At 38.6% G+C, this 22,755-nt stretch overlaps 1 protein-coding gene across 2 annotated transcripts; it reads right to left on the bottom strand.

Moving 5' to 3' along the window:
- Nucleotides 1-10,150: 10,150 nt before the first annotated feature.
- Nucleotides 10,151-21,968, bottom strand: LOC115979921. Of its 2 annotated transcripts, none has more exons than XM_031102039.1 (13): nucleotides 21,250-21,968; nucleotides 19,358-19,430; nucleotides 19,134-19,249; nucleotides 18,696-19,055; nucleotides 17,107-18,593; nucleotides 16,176-16,537; nucleotides 13,590-15,496; nucleotides 13,283-13,440; nucleotides 12,530-12,690; nucleotides 11,607-11,767; nucleotides 10,719-11,099; nucleotides 10,307-10,605; nucleotides 10,151-10,237 (listed from the first exon to the last, which is right to left on the bottom strand). In XM_031102039.1, exons 1-11 carry the CDS (start codon nucleotides 21,343-21,345, stop codon nucleotides 10,902-10,904), a joined length of 5,079 nt encoding a protein of 1,692 aa, XP_030957899.1. In that variant the 5' UTR covers nucleotides 21,346-21,968; the 3' UTR covers nucleotides 10,151-10,237; nucleotides 10,307-10,605; nucleotides 10,719-10,901. The 2 variants fall into 2 exon arrangements, with proteins under 2 accessions (XP_030957899.1, XP_030957898.1); XM_031102038.1 differs by having other exon boundaries at nucleotides 10,871-11,099.
- Between the last annotated feature and the right edge of the window lie 787 nt (nucleotides 21,969-22,755).

Below are 22,755 nucleotides of genomic sequence, written 5' to 3'. Positions count from 1 at the left end.
GCAAAGGATCTTCGGTACAGTTTTCGGTCTGAAGACAGCCAGTATCTGGGAGCCATCCGTCGAATCTTGTTGGCCTCGGCCTCATTCTCCGGAACTTTATCTTCGGCAAGGAAGTCTATGATCGGGCTCATCCAACTTGGACCAGCCACTGCCACTTGCGCAATCTCTACTCCGGCTTGGTCGGGAACATTCTTCACATGGATGCTTGGCTCCCTTACAAGTTCTACCGTGATGAGCCTCGGCGTATCCTCGGTAGCCGATGAGGCTAACGTGGCAAGAGAGTCAGCGTGCTTGTTTTGTGACCGGGCTACCTGGGATATCTTTACCGTTCCAAACTGACCGATAATTTGCTTTGCCGTACTGAGATAAGCTTTCATTCTGGGGTCCCGAGCTTCGAAGTCCCCAGTGATCTGATAAACAACCAGTCGAGAGTCAGAGTAGATCTCTACGTCCTTTGCGCCCAGATGTAATACTGCCCTTAACCCGGCCAGCATGGCTTCGTATTCGGCTTCATTGTTCGAGGCTTTGAACCCCAATCTGAGGGAGTGTTCCAGTCGTATACCCTCAGGGGTGACTATGACTATACCAGCCCCGGCCCCCATAGCATTCGATGCGCCGTCCACAAATAACCTCCACGGGCGAACCTCCGTACTACAGATTATCTTGCCTTCATCCTTGGGTGTAAACTCTGCGATGAAGTCAGCCAGAACCTGTCCCTTCACTGAGCTTCTAGGTCGGTATCTTATGTCAAACGATCCCAACCGAGTCCCCCATTTGGCAATCCGCCCTGTGAAGTCTGATCTCTTCAATAGTGACTGCAACGGATACTCGGTGAGGACGAACACTGTGTGTGCCTGGAAGTAATGTGGCAACTTTCTCGTGGCGTGCACCAGGGCCAAAACTAACTTCTCGAGAGGCAGGTACCTTGTCTCGGCATCGACCAAGGTTTTGCTCACGTAATACACCGGCATCTGCACTCCCCGGTCTCTTAGCAACACAGCACTTACTGCATGGTCGGTGACAGCGAGATACATAAACAGATCCTCCCCGGGCTCCGGGGCCGTCAACCTCGGCGCCTTTGCCAAATACTCCTTTAGCTCTCGAAAGGCTTCATCGCAGCTCTCGTCCCATCGAAACCCCTTCCACTTTTTCAGAAGCTGATAAAAAGGCCGGCAACGGTCGGCAGACTTGGAGATGAATCTGTTCAGGGCCGCTAACATTCCAGTGAGCACTTGCACCTCTTTGGGATTGCTTGGTGGTTTAAGGCGGTTCACGGCTTCTATCTGGTCGGGGTTAGCTTCTATTCCCCGAGTAGAGATCAGATATCCCAGGAACTTACCAGCCCCCACTCCGAAAGTGCACTTCTCGGCATTCAAGCGCAATTTGTGCCGACGTAGTATCTCAAACACTCCCCGGAGATCTTCGGTATGCTGCGACTCAATTCTGCTTTTCACCACCATATCATCGATATAAACTTCAACCGTGCATCCAATTTTCTCTCAGAACATTCTCGTCATCATTCGCTGATACGTAGCCCCGGCGTTCTTTAATCCGAATGGCATGACCTCGTAGTGATAATTTGCATTCGGGGAGATAAATGCTGTCTTTTCTCGGTCTTCGGGTGCCAAGGCAATCTGGTGGTAGCCCTGGAAGGCATCTAGGAAGCTCATCCTCGGATGCCCGTACGTCGCATCTACTAGCTGGTCAATCTTGGGCATCGGGAACGGGTCCTTGGGACATGCCTTGTTCAAGTCTGTGAAATCCACACAAACTCTCCATTTCCCGTTCTTCTTCTTCACCACGACAGTGTTTGCCAACCACTTCGGGAAGAATATCTCCTTTATGGCTCCGGCATCCTTCAGCCGCTGTACCTCCAGGTTTACTGCATCGACGTGTTCCTTCGACGCTCTTCTCGGTTTCTGCTTCTTTGGGGGGAATAATGGATCCACGTTGAGTCTGTGGACAATGAACTCGGGATCTACGCCGGGCACTTCATACGGGCTCCATGCGAAAACATCCACGTTCTGCAATAGGAACAGCAACATATCCACCCTTTCCCGGTCGTTCATGCTTGTACCTATCTGGAAATACTTGTCAGCATCTGGGAGAATTCTTACCTTCAGCACCTCCTCGGCAACGTCCGCCCCAGCTTCCCCCTGGGGTTTCTGTAATTGCTATGAATCTTCTTTCTCGTTCTCCTCAGTTCGACCGAGCTGTTCCTTCTCCCACCGGACCGCGGCGACAAGGCACTGCCTCGCCACCTGTTGATTCCCCCTTACCACGGCAACTCCATTCTCAGTAGGAAATTTCACTTTCACGTGAAGGGTGGACGGGACAGCCCCCATGGCGTGAATCCACGGCCTTCCCAGGATTGCGGTGTACGGTGCGAATGATCGGACTATTATAAATGTAACTATAACTGCCTTGCCTTCCATGTCCACTGGGAGAGAGACTTGCCCCTCGGGAATTACAACCCTCCCATCAAACGAGACCAACGGCGTGTCATACTTTGCCAAATCCTGGGTCTTTAACCCTAGCCCTTCAAAGAGATCCGGGTACATGACGTCGGCTCCGCTTCCTTGATCAATCATTACCCTCTTCACCAGGAATCCGCCTATCCGGGCTGTCACCACCAAAGCATCGTCGTGGGGTTGGACCGTCCCCTCGAAATCGTCTTCTCCGAACGAGATGGTCAGCTGTCCAACTTTCTTTTTCTTCTTGGATGATTCTCCTTCCGTGCAGGCTACTGTCAGTATCCTTTTTGCCGCTGCTGCCCTTCTTGGTGCGGCATGGATGACTTCGATTACCCCCAGGGGTGGTGGAAGGGGATTCCTTTTCTGTTGGGCGCCCTGCCCGGTTTCTCGGTCAACGGAATCAGCTACAAACTCTTTCAAGTACCCGGCCCTTGCTAGCTGTCCGAGATGATCTTTTAATACCCGGCACTGTTCGGTTGTGTGCCCCTTGTCTCTGTGATAGGTGCAGTATAGGTTTTGGTTCCTCCGAGATGGGTCGCCCCCCATTTTGTTCGGCCACCTGAAGAATGGCTCGTTTTTGATTCGTTCCAGGATCTTGTGCACTGGTTCTTTAAACACCACATTGACCCCGTCGATCTGCACCTCTGGTCCCTGCATTCTGAAGTCTCGTTTAGATTTTGCCGGCAAAACGCTTTGCCGAGATCTCCCCACTAAAGGAGCTTTCCCCCTGCTTTGCAGCCGGTCATCTTCCAGGCGTTTGTACTCCTCTATGCGTCTCATCAGTTGCCTCATATCCTCGGGGGGTCTTCTCGTCAGTGACTCCCGTAATTCAGAATCCTCAGGGAGCCCCATTCTGAAGGTGCTTGCCGCGATTTTCTCGTTTCCTCCACCAATCTCGTTGTAGAGTTCCCAGTATCGGCTGGCATAACTCCGAAGGGTTTCCCCGACCCTCATCTTCATGGAAAGTAGTGCGTCGACCGGCTGTTGCACCCGGCTACATGTCACGAACCTGCTGCCGAATTCTTGAATCAGCTCGGCAAAGCTGTGTATGGAACCCTTCCACAACCCATTGAACCATCTCAGTGCAGTGGAACCGAGACTAGAGGGGAAAACTTTACACATCAATGCATCGTTGTGCGCATGCAGAGACATCATGTGGATGTAATGGCTAACATGCTCCACGGGGTCTGTCCTTCCCTCATACGAATTGAATGGTGGTCGTGTGAATCTGCTCGGCATCGGGGCTCATTCAATTTCATCGGAGAATGGTGACCGGGCCGCCATCCATAAAGCCCGGCTCATTGCATCCATGGAGGCATTGTGGTGCAGTCGTTCCTCCGGTGATTCTGATCCTTGGTGATCATAACCGTGTGACCGCGAACGGTTCCGCCGATGGCGTGGTTCCCGTGATTGCCGGTGCGACTCTTGGGAGCGCGACCGGTCTCGGGATCGATGCGTATTAGACCGGCTGGAGGCCTCGCCCTGGTTTCTCCTTTGCTGAGAGTTGCGATTCCTTTCATCTCGCCGACCCCTTGCTTCCAGCTCTAAGTCCATTACCAGTCTGCGTAACCGTTCCAGCTCTCGGTCCCTCTCGTCATGCTGCCGATGCGCCGAGACATCCAAAACCGTCCAGTGTGTCTGAGCCGACCCTTCTCCTTGTCCGGACCCTTCCTCCCTTCTTGAGTGCTCCCTATCTTCCCACCGTTTTTGCCTTCTCTCCCTCCATGTTGACCCCCGAGAAGATCCCATGGAGCCGCTTGGTGCACGCTCTCCTGAACGCTCCTCAGACATCCTTGTCGTTTGAGTCTCAGTCGAACCACAGCTTTGTAGGAGGGCCCCACGGTGGGCGCCAATTGTAAGAACCAAGTATAAGACCTATGGGCCTTGGATTACTTTGGGCTCACAATCTATTTGTAGTGGGTTTGAAGATTTCCTACTATGGGTCGTTCTCGGCAGAGAGACTCAAAACAACGCCCAGTTGATATTCACTCCTTCACTCTTTTCCCTCAAATTTTCTGAACCCTTTCTTCTCCCAACTTTCTTCTATTTATAACCAAGGTTAGTGGGAAGATTATGATTACAGCCACCGTTTGTGCTTTTGAAGGTCCAATATTATTTGATTTAAGTGGATGTTTAGGTGAGAGGGCGGTGCTGCATTTATGATCTTGGAACTTGATTTCAGCTGGATCGATTATGCTCGGCAACTCAGTCTCCCGTGCATACCACATTTTCCCGGGAAAGATTCATATACTTGTCCGGGAACGTTTGACCGATCACCTCTTGGAACTTAATGCCCAACACTTGTCTGTGTATTTATGGAAGCACCAGGGAGGGCGCAGGATGTCTGGACCTTTCTACTGGGCCTGCGCCCAAAGCCGGTATGGGCCTGGGATCCCCGCGCTGTACGATTGGGACTGGGCCCGGGGCCTGTATGGGCCTGAGATCTTGGTGCCGTACATCTTACATTTCATGTATTCCTATTAAAACATTTTAAAATAATTATATATATATATATTTACATTTTTTTACCATGTTACCCCATTGTCCAACCCACAACCACAATCAACAACTTGCTACTTACATGTAACTGCAATCGATGATAGTGCCAAACAACTATATATCGAGAGATCGACCACCGTAAATAATTTCATATCAATGCCTAGGGCAACACCCACAATGCAATGACCACCTCAACACCCCATGACCAGATTAATCATTGAGAGAGAGAGAGAGAGAGAGAGAGAGAGATGTGAATAATAAAATAAAAAAAGATAAAGGATTTACAAAAAGCTATAATACTTTATTTTGAGAGAGTAAGATGTACATTAACTTTTTATAAATTTTTTAATACTATTGCCTAATTGGGCATGGGAGATTTTTTGCTACGTTGTGGCTAATTTAGCTAAAATGCTAGATTGAAGAGTCGTATATGAGTGATCAAAGTATTAGTTTGGTATAACTCATTCTTATTAGTATGTTTTGCTAAAGCTAAGTATAGTTTCTTATCTATAAATTAGAGTATTGTATAATGAATATTATCTACACCAAAAAAGAAAGTTATTTGTCTTTGTCTGATGCCTTGAAATACTACTCTCTCTCTCTCTCTCTCTCACACACATATGGTTACAATAAGTAGAAGAAAGGGATTTGAATCTCAATTCTTTTGATAAGGGAGGCCAAATATAGTGCTATTAAGTTATAAGGCTCTTGACAAATGTATACTATCTGTGGGGCCAGAGAATTTGTGATCTCGGCTCACTATACATTAGGGTCCAAGGCCCGCGCCGAGGAGAGACGTTGCCGAGGACATGAAGCGAAAGTCCAAATGGCTTAGAAATGCAGCTGAGGACGATCCTGTCCTCAACATCCTAAAACCTAGAAGGGAAGAACGACACGCCATCAAAGGCAGGCCCCAAAGTGCTCCCAGAAGAAAAGACGAGTACAATAGAACTCGCACGGGGGTGCAGTGTGGGAGCGGTTCAAGGAAAAGCTGTCACCTTCGCATTGAATGCGCCCACAAACGTCCTGGCCGCATTGACGAGAAAAGACCCCTGAACAGTGTGGTTTCGGTTATTGCAACTAATAAAAAGTGGGGAAAGGCGGCTGATGGGACAAGCACTCGAGTAGTTACCTGCCTGATCAATAGATGAAAGGTTAGGATCAACTGAGAGGGGCTATATAACGTAAGAATTTATCCCCAAGAAAGGGGGGGGGGGAGCATTATGTATAGACTCTTGGACCATTGTAACCTAAGAAAAATGGTATAATAAGAACATTAAGCTCCTCGGACAAGGTCCAATGACCGGAGCCACTCAGGCCATGCCAAAGAGAAAGTCTTCTTGGGTAAGCATGGTTCACCACTGTGCGATTATTGTGAACACCATGACTGACTACTGTCCAATAACCAAGGCCTAACCTTTTATCCCACTCTCTACAAATTTTATTATTTGGACCTTTAACGTTCGAACCCAATACACCAATTTGGGGTCATTACAAATTGAGTCCTTACACTATCTTTTATGATGAGAATAAGTTAAATTGAATAACTAAAAGTCTTGTAATTTAATTGGTTGGTACCTTCCAATGTGTCAATGACATCCAGGATTCTTTCTTCCCTTCCTTGTTGTAACTATACAAATATACACACACACAACAGGATGATAACTAGTTTCTAAATTGATTAATCTGCTTATATCTTCTTCTTCTTTTACCTTTTTTATTTATTTATTTATTTATTTGGAGAAGCTCTTCTTTTACTTAATTTTGGTATTTTTAACCTAGTGACAATGATTGAAAGAATATAAATATAAATATATGTGTAAAATGACAAAATTGTCCTTGAGGTTTTATAGAAATGTAAGAGTTTTTTGTGTGTGTGATTTTGATGAAATTTCGGGGGGTTTTAAAAAAAGTGTGACCTAAATGGATTCTTCAATATGGAAAAAATGTAAGTATTGCCTACTAAACAAGTAACTAGCTTTACTTAATATAGATGAACGGTTAGGATTTTATACGTACGGTGCCTTTTTTTTTTTGTTTGGCTGAGAAACAATACGTACGGTACCTTCAAATAAAATGTTATGTAGAATGATCAATTTTTTTCCTCCCTGAGGAAAGATCTATGGCTCTATGCAGGATATGGGAAGGGAATAAATAGTTTTGGGGTTCACAATTCCTCTATGTAACTTTTTTTTTTTATATGGGGCTCTATGTAACCTTATTGATTAACCAAATGTGTTAGTTTTTATTTTTTTTTTTTAATTTTTAGAAACTTAACCAAATGTTAGTTGATAATCCCTTATTATTATTTTTTATTGTACCAAACTTGATTTATCATTTTCTTCCTTTGGGCAGCCAACAATTATGAACCACAGAATATATTTCTAATTACTTTCCAATTTGTTATGCGCATATGAATTGAACTATTTAAGAAAACATATCATATAAGTTAGTATTTTAATTTTTTTTATAAACTATCATATAAGCTAGTATAGAATATGAAGAATGTTTACTTATAGATTAATATTGTTAACAAGTGCTCTAAGAATATTAGCTTTTGTTTTTTTGTTTTTTTGTTTTTGTGGGAAGACTCAAAGAATATAACTTAAGGTATAATACACTATAAAATAATTTTTTTTATTACCTATCAAATATATCATCAAATTGTATAGAAATAAAAAATAAATTACATATAACCATGATCTTAATTTGTGTATGTAGACGATTTTTTTTTTTTTGAGAATTTTGTATGTAGACAACTTAATCATTAAGAAATTAACAGTGAATATTCTTAATTCTATGCCTTGAAGACACCCGTCAATACCCATGTTTTTAAGTGATGAATAGTAATATACTATTTGATGCCAAGACCTATAATAATCATCATGTTATTTTCAATAGAAAAATTATACATTTCTCTTTCAAAGAGAAGTGAAAGACAAAACAAAGGGAGAAGAGTCAAGGGACTGTGGTCTCCTAGAAGGTGAAAAAGACTGCGGGCTTTCTTAATCAAAGCCCAACATCCAATCAAATTCATAGAAAAAAAAAAAAGTACCCAACCAAATTACCCAAGAAAAAAAAAGAATAGTGGACTTGGTTTATGAGATGTGATGGGATAGGGTAAGTTGATTTGGACGGTGATGAAGTGATGTGTTACTGGGCCCCAGAGATCATGGCCATTTATGTGTGGGCCTTAGGCTGACCGTGATTCACGGGTAGCTCCACCACTATGGGAAGAGAGAGAGAGAGAGAGAGAGAGAGAGAAATAATCTTTAGGTTTTTTAATTCACAAGCAAAAGGTTTACTTTTTTTTTTTTTTTTTAATCACTTTGTTTAGTTATAAGAAAGTGGAAAATTTTTTATGGTTAGTTATACGTATATAAGATACTTTTTGTTGTCAATGATTTTTATTTATTTATTTATTTTAAATTGTAAATAAGAGTTAATTTTAATATTTAGTATCTGTTTAGCATCAGCTTATAAGTTTAGTTTTTAGATTTTAGTTTTTATGTACAATTTTTTAAAACATCGTTTTTCCTGCATTTTCTCATTTAATTTTTTTTTTTAAGGTACAAGTATAATTTAACACAATTTTAGCAAAAAAATTTGTTGCAAAAAGTTAGATAAGTTATTTTCAAACTGGACACTTACTATGAATAAGAATAGAAAAATCAGTTAAAAGTGAGACTCAATTTTGGGTTGAAAGTATTGTTATCAATACATTGATCAACTGTGCAATAGAAAATACACCATTCATTTGCTTGTCCTACACTTTGACAAAGCCAAAAGGTTGATTGGACCAACTTGAAGTGTGCCCATCAATATAGGATACTGTTTTCAACTTATTTGAATTGTGACTGCTAATATTCAAAGAATGACATTTGATATTTGACATTTGAATCTCTATTATCTCTAATTCAACACTGCTTAGACTTCTCACTAAAGTAATCTCAATCCTTTTCTATTCATTTTTTTTTTTCAAAGAAATTATTAAAATTTTCACATTGCAAGGCCTGAGGTGCTCTTACACAAGTTTTTATTGTACGATTACAAGGACATGGCCATCTTTGATATTAGAAGTCAAGCTATGAAGTGATAAAGTTTTAGTATTTGGTGTGAAATGTCACACTGTCTTGGAAGGGTTTTCAAGCAATTTGGTCGGGTGGTTAGAGGACATGAAGAGACTCTGATTGAAACCATTAAATACGAGATTCCAATCTTATGATTAGACACTAAAAAAAGACCCTTTTCCCAAGTCAAGTAATGTCTATTCCACAATCATTAGTGAAAACTATGGTGGCTTTTGTATAGCATACATGATTTTTTTTTTTTTTAAAAAAAAAAATTTAAAAATAATAGTATAGCATTCATGATTTTGATTCAGTATTGTAGTACACATATATTTAATTTGTTTTTCCAACCTAATAAGGTTGAGAAATATTTTTTCTTGTAAACGAATCTAGCAAAATTTTATATTTAAATGATGTTTATTTTTTTGAGAAAAATATTAAATAATATTTTAATCCTATTAACAAGACACGTATACCACATTTTTCCAGCTCTGGATTTGTCAATTTTGTCTAAATTTTTTGGTATCATTGGTTAATACAAGCACAGCAATAATCAATTAGTTCTCTTATCAAAAAATATAATCAATTGGTTCTAAAATTTTGGGCGCAACAATAATCAAGCCTTAATTCTAAAACTTTAGGTCTATAGATATCAACAAACTAATCAAATTTGATTACATGGAATTTTTCCCCCATTCTATACTATTGGTTATGTAAGTTTATTTATTTTGAACTGAGACAGTGAAATTAACATTGAAAACTCAGTCTAGTTAACTTTCAGTGAGGCCCACATGCCAGTGGGTTGGAGACACTACACACAATTGCAGGGTGGTATCTTTTGCAAATTTTGAAAGAGCATATATATATTGCACGTCTTGCTTAAATACAAGTTTAAGAGGGAAAGAAGAAACATACTTTGCAACTTTTCATGGAAAAGCTAAAAACTCCATCTGTTGCCATCTTCAATTTGGGAACACTGTGGTCAATGTTACAGTGTTAAGTATTTTGTATAGATATATTCATATATAAATGTTCATTTGTTTCTTCTATCGTATCCTAATGTGTTAACTTTGTATGTGTGATAATTATTTGTTTTTCCTATCTAACTAACTTCTTTACACTTGTTCGTTTCCTTTATCAAAAACTATGATCTTGATCACAACTGCACAGTAAGAAAATTGAACGTGCCGCAACCTGCAAAGAATAACATGCATCAGAATAGTTTTAAAAAAGAGAGAGAAAGAGTATAGTAAGATCACATACCTAAGGTCACTGTCCCCTTCATGCTCAAAATTATTGTGTCCAACCTCCAAAGGGATTAGGGAAAAGAATTGGTAAAGCTGAGCTTGAAAATTCTGAAAGATGTGTGCATAACTTGTGGAACCTCAAAACCAGAAGCAATCAGACTCTGCTTGTAAACCTCTGCATCATTTCAAAATTTCCAATTCCATTATTGATCCTTATTTTCGATAGCTGCAAAGGCTGCACGGTGTATAACCTCTGAAAGTTCTAGTACAAGTCTGGACCACAATCAAGGCCTTATTGCATTATTCATGTCAGACCTGAGAGCCCACAAATTAGAATCCATAAGACTTGCACATTAAATTTAATTTGTATATATGCAGTGTATAACCTTAGAAAATCATAACCAATAGCAACATCTCTCTGTCATTACCTGCTCAGGTCCAGAAATTAGATTGGACTTCATTGCAGTTTCTCTGTTTTCATGAAACTATTCCTCAAGCATGGATGCTGATACATGTTTATAAGTTGGAGAGAGAGAGAGAGAGAGAGAGAGAGAGAGAGAGAGAGAGAATACACTCTCACCATTCATGAGAACCCTACAGCATCCAGGACTTCAACTGCTACTAAGAGCCTCCATTGCAAGGTGTACTAGCCGTAAAAGTTCCTCTACATCATGGAAGCTGAAATCAAGGGTCCTTTTAATGGAAGAGATGACCTCCCCGTTCCTTGTCTTTGCAAGTACTACATTAGCAGCTGCAAAGGAAATCTGGGATTTCCTTGAGGCCTCCATTGCAAAGTTTACATCTTGTGCCTGCAAGCAGTTCCACACAAAGACCATCAAATTATTTTTAACATATATAGTCAAAGGCAATGTGATGTGCCCCGAGGTTTGTGTAAAAAGAATTACTAGCATGCAAGGTACGATGCTAGGAACTTGCCAGATATATCATAAGGCCAAGACCAAAACTTTCCTTCTAACCTTTTCCTAATCTAAGTCCTCTAGGCATCACAAGATTCTTTTTTTAAAGTTTTAATAATCCCAGACCCGCTGGTTAGGATAAACTCCCATGCAACTCCCAAGGACCAGGGAGTTCGAAATCTGGTCCTTCCATTTATACAATGAGGGTGCTAATGTCATTTGATCTAAAGGTCCTTGGTTGGGCACCCAAGGATCCTTTTAAGCCTTACCATCCATAACTAGCAAGTGCAACAGCTATTTTTGAAGATATTTATTTTTTTCCATCCAGCACAAGTTTTTTCCTTAAATAGAATTCCATGATGATAAGGAAACAAGCAAAACTAATATGACTATACATACAAAGTCGAGCAGCCGGACAAGCTTGGGATGGTTTCTGGCAGCAATGACATGATTACCAGTAACCTGCAATGAACTACCATCCTTGGCTATTTCCATCTTGTCCATCATTGCTTGATTATATAAGTTATCAACATCAGAGGCAGAGGATGATGGAGACTGAACTGAAAACAATATAAAAATTGACAATGTTAATAAAATATCATAAGGAAAATTAGTTTGAAGGATAGCAAGATATATAAAAATTTACTAACAACCCCCCCCCTTTCCTCCCTTTTTATAAGAAACTTTTGGTCCTAAGCAGAGGGGGAAGGGGAGATTCGAACTAGTGACATGAGGCGTAGTCCCCAGCTGATTGTGCTACTCCTTAGAATTTTTAGCCTTTACTACCCCTTTTTCTTTAAACCTTTATTTTTAATTTTTTTTTATAAGCATGCATTTAGTAACAATTTCAAAAGAAGAAAAAGCACTTAATTTTGCTCAACAAATGGATCAACTTCAAGGGTAGCTCCAGCTTTTGCACTAAAATTTCAGGCCAGGAGAAAGGAAAACCATTTTAGGCCAATAGGTTGTCCATAGACCGGGCAGAGTACCATTCATTAGCATTTACAGTGCTGAATTGAGTCAAGCTTGGGCCTATGAAGCCAACCGAAAACCACACTTAGAAGAAACAAGGCCCTGGCCCAGCGAGGCCTGGCCTTTTGAGGACTTATATTGTGCATTCTGATACTTCTTTTAGATCATCACCTTATGCTCCATCACTAATCAAACTATATAGCCGAGTTAAGGGTGAGTTGGATAAGTACTAGTTCCATATAAATTAAAAAAGTTTTGTCACTGGCATTTCTACCTTCCTTCTTTTACAAATTTTTGTTAACCTAGAAAAAATCATAATTACCTTCCAACCACAGCATCCTTATTTTTACCTGGAGAAACCATTTGTAGTGTCTTTTGCAACTCATTTTGGTCACTGCTTGCAATGAAATGATTAACATAGATCATTCGCATGAACGTCACTTCCAAGCATTTGTATGCCAAGGTAGCAGAAGCCATGTCTTTGCATCTCTCATATTCACAGGCACAATATCTGTAAATTTAAGCAGTTCAAAAACATCAACATGTAGCTTTGAATGTTCTGTATACACCCAATTGTGGCATACATCATAGCTTAGATAATTAAAAATAAAATAAAATCTTAAGGGTGATGCAACTCAATTAAGTTGAGAAGAACCATATCTACCTTAAATGCATTAAACCAAACCCTGGGTAACTCTTCGTAAAATATTTCATAAGCACTCTCGAGGAGTCACACGTTTGAGATTGTTAGAGCCTTAGGATATTTGTTTTGATTGTTTTTAGACATATCAGGATTTCATAATATTATCATTACGTTAATGCAGACTCATTCCCAGTTTCCCAAGTATATTATGCTGCCTTCTGAAATAATACTAATGCTAGCACCTTAAAATAACTTCTATAATTTCTATAATCAAAATACTGCAAAAGCCTACAAGGAGAAATGCTGCTTATCCCACAATCTATTCTATGGCCCTGCTATTTTCATTTTTGTCTTCTTTGTCTCGATATTCTAAACTTTCAGTCCTCCCTTTCAAATACTTTTTTCCCCTTCAGCAAGAGAGAAATGAAGAGTCTTTGCATGGATTGCAATCAACACTTACTCAAATAGCTTTGCGGTAGAACTATATGCTGCAGTTGATGTCATTTCCCCATATTTGGCACTCTTGCTATTACAAGGATCTAACAGTGATGCCCCATGGAGAAACTTCAGAGCTGCCCGGAAGCGTGCCTCTATACTTTCAAGTTCTGAACCAGAAATCTAGAAAGCAAATAAAAAACATACAAAAAGTTAGGGTAATGTTTTTTTCCCCATATGTCCAAGTTGGGGTAATGTTAACATTTAAAGATATAACCATATGAACATTTAAATAAACAACAAAAAATCAAAGTTGCAAAATATGGACAGACCTTAAGCTGATCTGCCGAATGCTTAAGATCTTCTGCTTCTTTTAAAGTCTTATTTGCTGCACGAGTAGAGGCATCCTTTCTTCTATGACTTGGTGCAACTATATCCCTATTCCCATCCCTATTGCATGTGGGGTGTCTTGAACTAACATGATGAAGTTTATTTTGGCAATCATCCTTCCCAAGTTGTTGTGAAGCCTTCACTGAATCGCCTCCATTAAAATCATCAAACGGCAATACATCAAAGTCATCACTGTTCTCTGTAGCTTCTTCTTCTTGAAAGTTTCTTTCTGAAGGGAGCCATTTTAAATATTTCTCATCATTATGATTCTGCAACAGATTCTGCCTGCTGGCAGTAGATTCTCCACCCTTAGGAAAAACAGTAATAATTTTCGAATGTGGGTCCTCAACTCTATCACACAGAGTTTGGCTCTCTCTTTTACTACGGTCACTCAAACATTTGCCAGCAGAAATTTTCTTTCCAGCATGATTTTTCTCAATTTTAGTAGACTTATTTCCCTGAATTTTAATTTTTCTAACCTTTATGTCTTTCTTGTATGGTGCAATATCCTGAGATCCATTCTCCACCTCATAGTGCACATTATCCGATTCTTCCTGCTCGTTAAACGACTCAGAAATCCTAATATTGCTTTTATCCAAATCAGATATTGGAGTTGAGTGCCTTTCTTTGGCCTGTGAAGAGCAAACGTTTGTAGATTTCTCAGGCAGACATTTCTTTGGAGAGCAATGGCTGTTAACTCTTGCCATATCATGGAAATGGTGGTTCTTGCTTGGTTCATTGGTATGTTTGTCATTTTCAGTACAAACATTCAACAGGTGGGAGTTTCTTATGTTCGAAGTGTGGACAGTCGATGATATAGCTTTCCCATGTATTTTGTGCTCAGTAAACCTGCCTTGATAATCAAATGAGGGGGACACAGAAGACCCATCTTGAATCACAGTGAAGGCTTTTTCCTTCCTTATGGACTCATAATGCTGGCTTCTGCCATCATCTTCACCCACTAAGTATGTTCCTGGGCTATTAATGAGAGCCAAACCTACATCTGCACTGACATCCTTCCCTGAAAGGCTCCTTGTATGATTTTCTGGGTTGGAAATTCTCAAAGGAGAAGAACAAACTGATTCTGCAGGCGAACCTTTAAATTCATTGAAATTCACTTTAATTTTACCTGTGCCTGAAATCATGGATGAACTAGAGGTGGCAGCAATACAAGGATGTCTAGCTCCAAAGTCCCTTCTAAAAGAATTGTTACCATCAACAGTCCACTGAGATAAATTGTATCCATCATACTGCCCAAAATGCTGGTCCTTCTTCGAACTTTTTCTGCCTTCATATGAACCAGTTCTGTCTAAAGGATTATTTTTGCTACTTGAAAAAAGGATCCTGGTCACTGTACCTTGTTTTTCTGGTTCACTACTGGCCTTCCTAGTATTGGTTTCATTTCCTTGAAGCTTCAATGCTCTGGCTTTCTTTTCTTTTCCACATTGTCTCCCACTAGTCTCCTCCATAGAAATCTGTTCATCCTTAAAATCCTGTCTATTACTAGGAAGGTCATTCATATGAATTTGAATACCCTGCCGCTCATTCAACTTTCTCTTCTTTGTAGCAAAAGAACTCTTATCATTATCTTCCACAAAAGTCCTGTGACCCTGTTTCTTAGATTGTTTAACAGAAGGAAATGAACCATCCTGAGGAACACCCTTTATATCACTGGAACATCTTTCATTATATTTCTGATTATCAGTTTCAACTTCCTTCTTTGACAACCCACCAGGATTCTGATCTTGATTGGTATAATGTGTGCTTTCTGTCTTTGCTTTCTTAGAGGGTCTACAACCACCTTGACCATACTCCCTCCTGATATTTGTTTTCAGTGGCTTGGCATTACCTGTAAACAGAAACAGACATCAGCAAAATAGTGGACTTCAAGAAACATTTAGGACACCACAGCTCCAGAAAGAATCTCTGAGCAGTCATGACCATAAACACTGCCAATACAAACATGGCTGCGTTTAGTAAGGAGTGAGAAGAGATGGGTGAGGAGACTGAGAGAGGGAAGAGAAGTATGTTTGGGGCTATTTACTTCTTCTTTTTACCACTTGTTGACTAAAAGGGCATTTGCATCTTTTGCCACTTAATGGTCATGTGCATGTCATGTGACTGTTAAATTTAAAATTGATTTGGATGAGAAGGTGCTAATCGGCGCAATGGAAAGGATCTACCTGTTAACTTTAACTGCAATCTTTTTAGAGTTTATTGTGCACATTGCAAGTATCCCATAGTTTAGGGTGGTTATCTGCATTTAATCTTTTTTTTAATAAGTCATATTAAAGGCATAAATATTGGGAATCATTCATCAAATAAAATTAACTAAAAACATTAAAGTCATCAAAACATGCTTATCTACGAGATTCTGAGAATTCACTATCCTAAAATAAAATTTTATAAGTTCCATCAAGTCAATTCACTATATGTATTGATGCTTACATATGGAGTTCAGGAAAGGCAACCGTAAATACTAGATCTTACAAGTTATTTACAGTATGCCAGCAGTTAGTAGTTCTTACTAGGTCTTTCCTCTGATTTCGATTCCAGGGAACATTGGCTGAGATTCTGTAAACCTTTGCTTTTAACAGGGACCTGTTGGTTCTTTTTGAAGTTCAACACATCCTTGGAACCAATATGAGGAGCTTCATTTGATACTGTTTTTGCTCCTAGTTTGTTCTTTCCACCACTGGTCACTGCATTGAAAACAAGATCTTGGCAGTTTTGGTTAAGATGCGGGGCCTCAAGCAAAGTTCCACCAGGTGCAGTTCCAACAGGATAAGTCTGCTGATTATTTTGTATCTGAGAAATGGGAACTTGGTATAATGCATTCAGAGCATTTGTTGTCTCCTCCTCACTGAAACTACACCGATTCATTCCAGGCCTGAAACAGTTTTATCACTCAATCATCAGGAAGAGAGAATGAGAGAGGATTGCAAAAAAATCTCTATCCAAACATCTAGATGGCTACTCTACTACTAGACTACTACTATCTGCTTGCTACAAAAAAGGTAACGTTAGTAAAAATAAAAAAAATCTCTATCGAAACATCTAGATGGGTACTCTACTACTAGACTACTACCATCTGCTTGCTACAAAAAAGGTAACGTTAGTAAACATATTAACAAGACCCAATGTCGACTTAATTGTAGACTTCAACACTTATGACGTGAGTTGTGAACCAACCTTGCAAGCTAAATAATTAATTTCCAAGTGAATAAAAACAACAGGGAAAGAAAAAAGAAGCATTTCAGATATTGCAGCCAAAGCTTGGTCATTTTCCATGTTATAAGACCTCTCTGACCAAGAACTCATGCACTTTTCATGAGATCACAAATCGCCACAGCATAATTCTCAGTTTGTTCATAATCACAATTTATCCATAATCATCATTCAAAATTTATGCAGTTTATCTTTTACATCAAACTTCATAAAACCAAGAAGAGAACTTACAGCCAAGTAAGCATGCTGCACAGCCACTTCTTTGGCAGGTGGTCAGGATTTGTACCATATGGTAGAAGCCGCCATTTCTCACACTTGTCACAACACACCCAATTTTCCTCTATGACTACTGGAGCAACCTCAGAAGGACGAGGATCAGGTATCTTAGTTGCATCTTTCATGTGTCCTTTCAGATGTGCTTCAGAAGATGATGGGAAATCATTCTGTTTATTACCTGATCTCTCCTTTAGTTTATGACTGAATGCATAGGATTCTTTCTCAGAAACATCAAGCTTATGGTCCTTCACAAGATCTTTACCTAAGGTCTCCTTAGATTTGTTGCTGATTGCATGGTATCCTTTCCCGGATAGTTCTTTGACTGATTTTTTCCCAGACACTTCAAGCTTAGAGTCCTTTGCCTGATCGGTACCTGAACCATCCCTTGATTTGCTGCTGGATGCAAGGAATTTTTTCTCAAAAACCTCAAGTTTAGAGTCCCTTCCCTGATCTTTGAGAGGATTCCTTGATGTATCACTTACACATTCTTTCTTAACTAGTTTTTTGTTAGACATTCTATCACTATGGCTATCTTTTGCCTTCTCTAAATCCTTGTGTAATTTTCCATCTCCTTTACTTTTGGATGGAAAGCCACTTTTGTAAGCGACATTATCTTTTGACGCAGAAGAACAACTAACCTTCAAGTTCACTTTTGCCTTCCTGGTAGCTGAGCTATCATGATTTTGGATTTCCTTAGACTTCTTTTGTCCCCCAGCTGATTCCTTCCTGTGAGATATATTCACTCCATCCTGTTGGTGGGTGGCTTTGCTCTCACAATTCTGTTTTATGGGAGCTGCTGTTCCCCAATCGCAAACTTTGCTTCCCTTTGGCATGTCACAATTCTGTTCAAACAAATTACAACTTCTATCATCTTTGGTTCTGCCATCTTTTCTTATATCATAGACTACATTTTTATCTTTCTGGATCATTTCTGCCAAACCATTCTTTGCATTCTGCTCATCACGACTCCTGCAAGCTATTGACCCCAAAGTTTCCTCTTTTACTAAGTATGAGGAGAATTTTTTTTCCTTTGCCTTACCCATATTGAGTTCAGATGCAGCCATAGCAATACCATTTCCCATGCCACCACTATTACTATGTTTACTAGATTTAGGTGCAGATGCAATCTCCTTACTCACTGAGATCTTAATTTTTCCTTCATTCTGCAATCCAGCATTAACAGGATTAACAGGATCCTCAAAATTCCCATTCTTTGATTCTACAAACCTCTCATTTTTATCCCCAAACTTCTTTTTCTTCTCTCCGAGCACCTTTTTACAATGCATTTTTAAAGCAACCTCATTTTCAAAGACAGCATCCATCTCTTTAAAAGCTGGAGATCTACTTCCATCTAAGAGATTTTTTTCTTCCAATGGGCGAACCAAATTATCATGAAGAGGCGACAATAGCACACCATTTGGAATAGGAAAAGAAGTCATGATCTGCTTCATCACATTGGCATGGCAAAAAACATAATTGAATTATATGAACATCTGCCTGAAGAAACACATGAAGAGATAACAAAATGGTGAAAAAAGGTTCACCTTAATAATGCAGGAGGGAGATTCACTCTGTTTACTATGAGAATCTGAAGAGTTCCCTTCCCACTCTGTATGGCTGCCATTTGATGATGAGGATGGAGACATGTCAAGACCAAGATTGCTGTAGATTGCAGCACTCTTTTCAGTTAAAATGTTGTCTGACCCCACTTTGATCCGGAACTTCAGTGTTTTTTTATCAGACTGATTGATTGACAGTTTGAGAGGTTTGTGATTTGAAATATAATTCCTTGAATTACAAACTTTGGGCAAACTATCCACAGAAGAATTCCTTAGTTCAGGTAGTGCACGATCAGTTGAAGCAAGTTCAGGTCTCATGATAACTGTTGAATTCTGTGGGGCACCCTGCATGATCATATTAAGCAAAGAACTCAAGTGTCTAGAATAGGAAGAAAAATATAAAGGAAGAAACCAACAATATACCTCTAAGGGCAGATCATGAGAATGGTTGTTTTGAGCTTTTTGTGAAATCTTTGAGCAAGTAGAAGGAGACCGCTGATACGTAGGTAAAAATGAACCATATCCACCAAATCTTGCCCCTGTCAATCAGTTGTCTCCCATTATCATCATTTTGAACAGTGGAGATACTAAATTTAATCATAACATTGTATCTTAACAGATGAACATTTCCTTAATTCATCACTTACCCAAGTTTTCTGCAGAAAGTCCACCCTCAAACTCTTTCTGATGATGTCCCAAAACATCTTGAATCCTCTTATCCTACAAAAAAATCAGAACCAAACCTTAATATTACTTGAAATACATTGCATAAAAAATGTCACATCAAGAAAGAGGCCAATTACAAGAACCACCATAGCATAAAATGTGGTGAAGCCTTAAAGTTATAGAAAAGCAAGTCCAGTACATAAACCAATGAGATTGTACATTAGACGCTATAATTGGAACTGAAATTATTTATGCTTCAAATTAATCACTTTTGAATGAAAGTTTTGACATAAGGTGCATCATAAATGGTCAGGAGCTAGTATTATGTTGTTACACTTACAAGTTAAAATGTAAAGAACCACGATGTGGTTTCTATTATTTAAGAACTTTTTTATATCATATATTGGCACTTCAATATGGAATATGTTCAGAAAGTACAAAAGAACCATCAGGTTGACAATCAAAATCAAAGAAAGGAGCAACTGAATGCAATCTATGGAACTTATGTTCTAGCAGCATATTTGATGAGTGAATAAGTTCAGATGGAAATTTAATTGAAGTTGACTACCAGATATAGAGGAAACAGTTAAACCAACAAATGATGTTCCCTATGCATGTGGAAGCTCTTCCTGTTTTCATTGTGTCTCTTTATGATTTAATTCACACCCAAAACACCTACATTCCTCATGCAGCCAATACAACCACAGCCTAACTTGAGACATAGTGATCTATATTCTATGCCACAAGTTTTAGGTTTGGTAACCTAGGCTCTCACCACCAAACCCATATCAAATATCTCTGTTGGGGATCTAGGCTTGTGGCACTGCTACCATTTAAAGACTGTTCAAAGTAAATATCTCTTTCCTTCTTCTGGAATCTAGTCAGTGTGTGACAATTAGGAAATTATGGCTATTTCATCCTCAACATGATAATTTGTGACAGCAAACATATCTTTTGATATTTTATATTTGGAGGTATAAATCCAAATGGTTTGGACATGGCCTTAGTTAACTTTTTGATAGATATTAACAGAAGCAACCTCATTCAAGTTTGAGATGATCATCGGCCTTTGACTATCAAAGCAAGTAAGAAGTCCCCGCAGAAACAATATCCAATATAGATGGGATGTAGTATCCCATTATCTTAAAGTCCAGCAAAATCACATCAATTGAACTATTAATCAAGCCAAAAATATTTTGTAAATCACTTGAGGCATCTAATGAAGACCAGCATTGGTATGAACTCTAAAATCACATGACCAACATTGTCTCTAGACTCAAACAGAAATAAAAGAAAACGTGTTCTATTCCCATGAGTTAGTTGTATTCTATTACACAACTAATTTATAAATGCTTTTGCCAGCAGAGAAGATGGAGGAAAAGAGAAAATAACTAAATAAAACCTAGAAATATTTTTGATTTATAAACTACACATCAACAGTAATAATCCTTGAAACAATTCCTTGATTTAGCCTAGTCTCATAATCATCTATTATCCACGAAAGAAAAATCCTCCCAACCCAACAATTTGTTGACATAAGTCTGCTGAATAATGAAAAACCAGTACATGAACAATGAAAACCAAACATTTTCCTTAGTTATCTCAGCAAACAAATAAAAGGAAATAAAAATTCTATTGCATGTGGCATTTAGTGATCCATCAGAATTCTTAAAACCACCCAACCATCAATCACTAGTTCACACTCCAGCTCTATTTTATTTTTATTTTCATTCTTTGTTTTCGACTTTAGCTCAAGCTTTCGAGTGCAGCCCATGATAACAACATCCAGACACAAATTCTCAAAAAGCAACCAAATTTGCATTGATCACACCATAAAAGGATCAACATAAAACATCAATAAAAGAACCCTTACAATGTAAGAGAAAGCAACATCAATATCGATGTTTTGATCATTGCCTATGTAAGAAGAACAACAAGCCGCTCCCTCTTCAAGCTCAGTCTTCCCCATCTTCACTACCACCAATGGAAAACCCTGAACACTAACCTAAATTGAACTACAATAACCCAATATCTCACTTGCCCTCGACTGAATTATGATCAAGGCCACAAAATATCAAAAGCCCACTTCAGAAAATCCAAAACCCGGTAAAACCCAATAATAAAAACCCCTTAAAATCACCAAATTCAGTTCTTGATCATCCAAAAAAAAAAAAAAACCTCCAAAAAATATCATATGCCCTGAAATAATAGTTGATCAAGACCAAAAAATATAAAAAACCCACATCCCAAAATCCCTGAAAATCACCAAATTCAGTTCTTGATCATCCAAAACTTCCTCCAAACTATCAGAGGCACTGAATTGATATTTGATCAAAACCACAAAATATCAGAAAACCCCACTCCGGAAATCCAAAACCCAGAAAAACCCATGAAGCAAATCCCTTAGAATCACCATTCTTGGACCTTATTCAACTTGTCCAATCAAAACCCACCTTTCAGATACTTTTCCAAATATACACAAAAATCCCAAAACACGTTTCGTAAAAGCACTTTAATACGCAATCTCTGTACACGGCCAAGCATTTAATACATCAGTGAAAAAAAAGGTTCTCTATAATGCGGTGCTTATAAAAGTTGTTCATTCAAGATTTTCCTTCGATTATTAAAGTGAAGAAATTGGCTTACCAACCTCGTTGACAAAGTCACAAAATTGGTTACAGCTTAGAAGTATTTTATTTTTGTTTTTGTTTTTGCTAATTAAGTTAAAATTAATTAAATATTCCTTTATTACTTGAAAAGGAAAATTTTAAATCCCAAAAGAAAATATAAAAATATTATATATATAAAATTATAATAAATACGGAATATATATAATAATAATAATAAATAAAAAATGAAAATGTGAGCAAAGTGTTTTTTTTTTTTCTTTCATATAATCTTCATTAGTTTAAGTTCAAGAATATAAGATAAAATTTGCATGGTAATGTAACAGATACATTGAATGGTGTAATTGTGTATTTATTAACATCTTTATGATATGTTACATTTTTTTCCTTATAATAATAATATATATATATATATATATATTTTTTTTTTTTAAGGAATGAAGGAATTCTTATTATTATTATTTTTATATGAACTATTGAAATTGTTTTACTAGTAATTGGTATGAAGAATTAGTCATAATATAATTTTGGAAAATGTGTTGAAATATATAATTTGGCTTTTAGAACTTTTTTGTAGTAAAAAATATCAATGAAATGATGATCTTTTTTTAAAGGTTGTGTTTTTACTTTTGGAAAACGGAGAAAGTATTTTCTATGTTTTCTTACTTTTTGTTCATTCATTTTTTTTTTTTGATTGATTAAGTGAAGAAACTGGCTTACCTAAGGAAAATTTTAAAATTTTCAAGAAAATA

The sequence above is a fragment of the Quercus lobata genome, chromosome 3 (assembly GCF_001633185.2).
Source record: "Quercus lobata isolate SW786 chromosome 3, ValleyOak3.0 Primary Assembly, whole genome shotgun sequence".
NCBI classification, from domain to species: Eukaryota; Viridiplantae; Streptophyta; class Magnoliopsida; order Fagales; family Fagaceae; genus Quercus; species Quercus lobata.
This window is presented reverse-complemented; position numbering and strand designations above follow the sequence as displayed.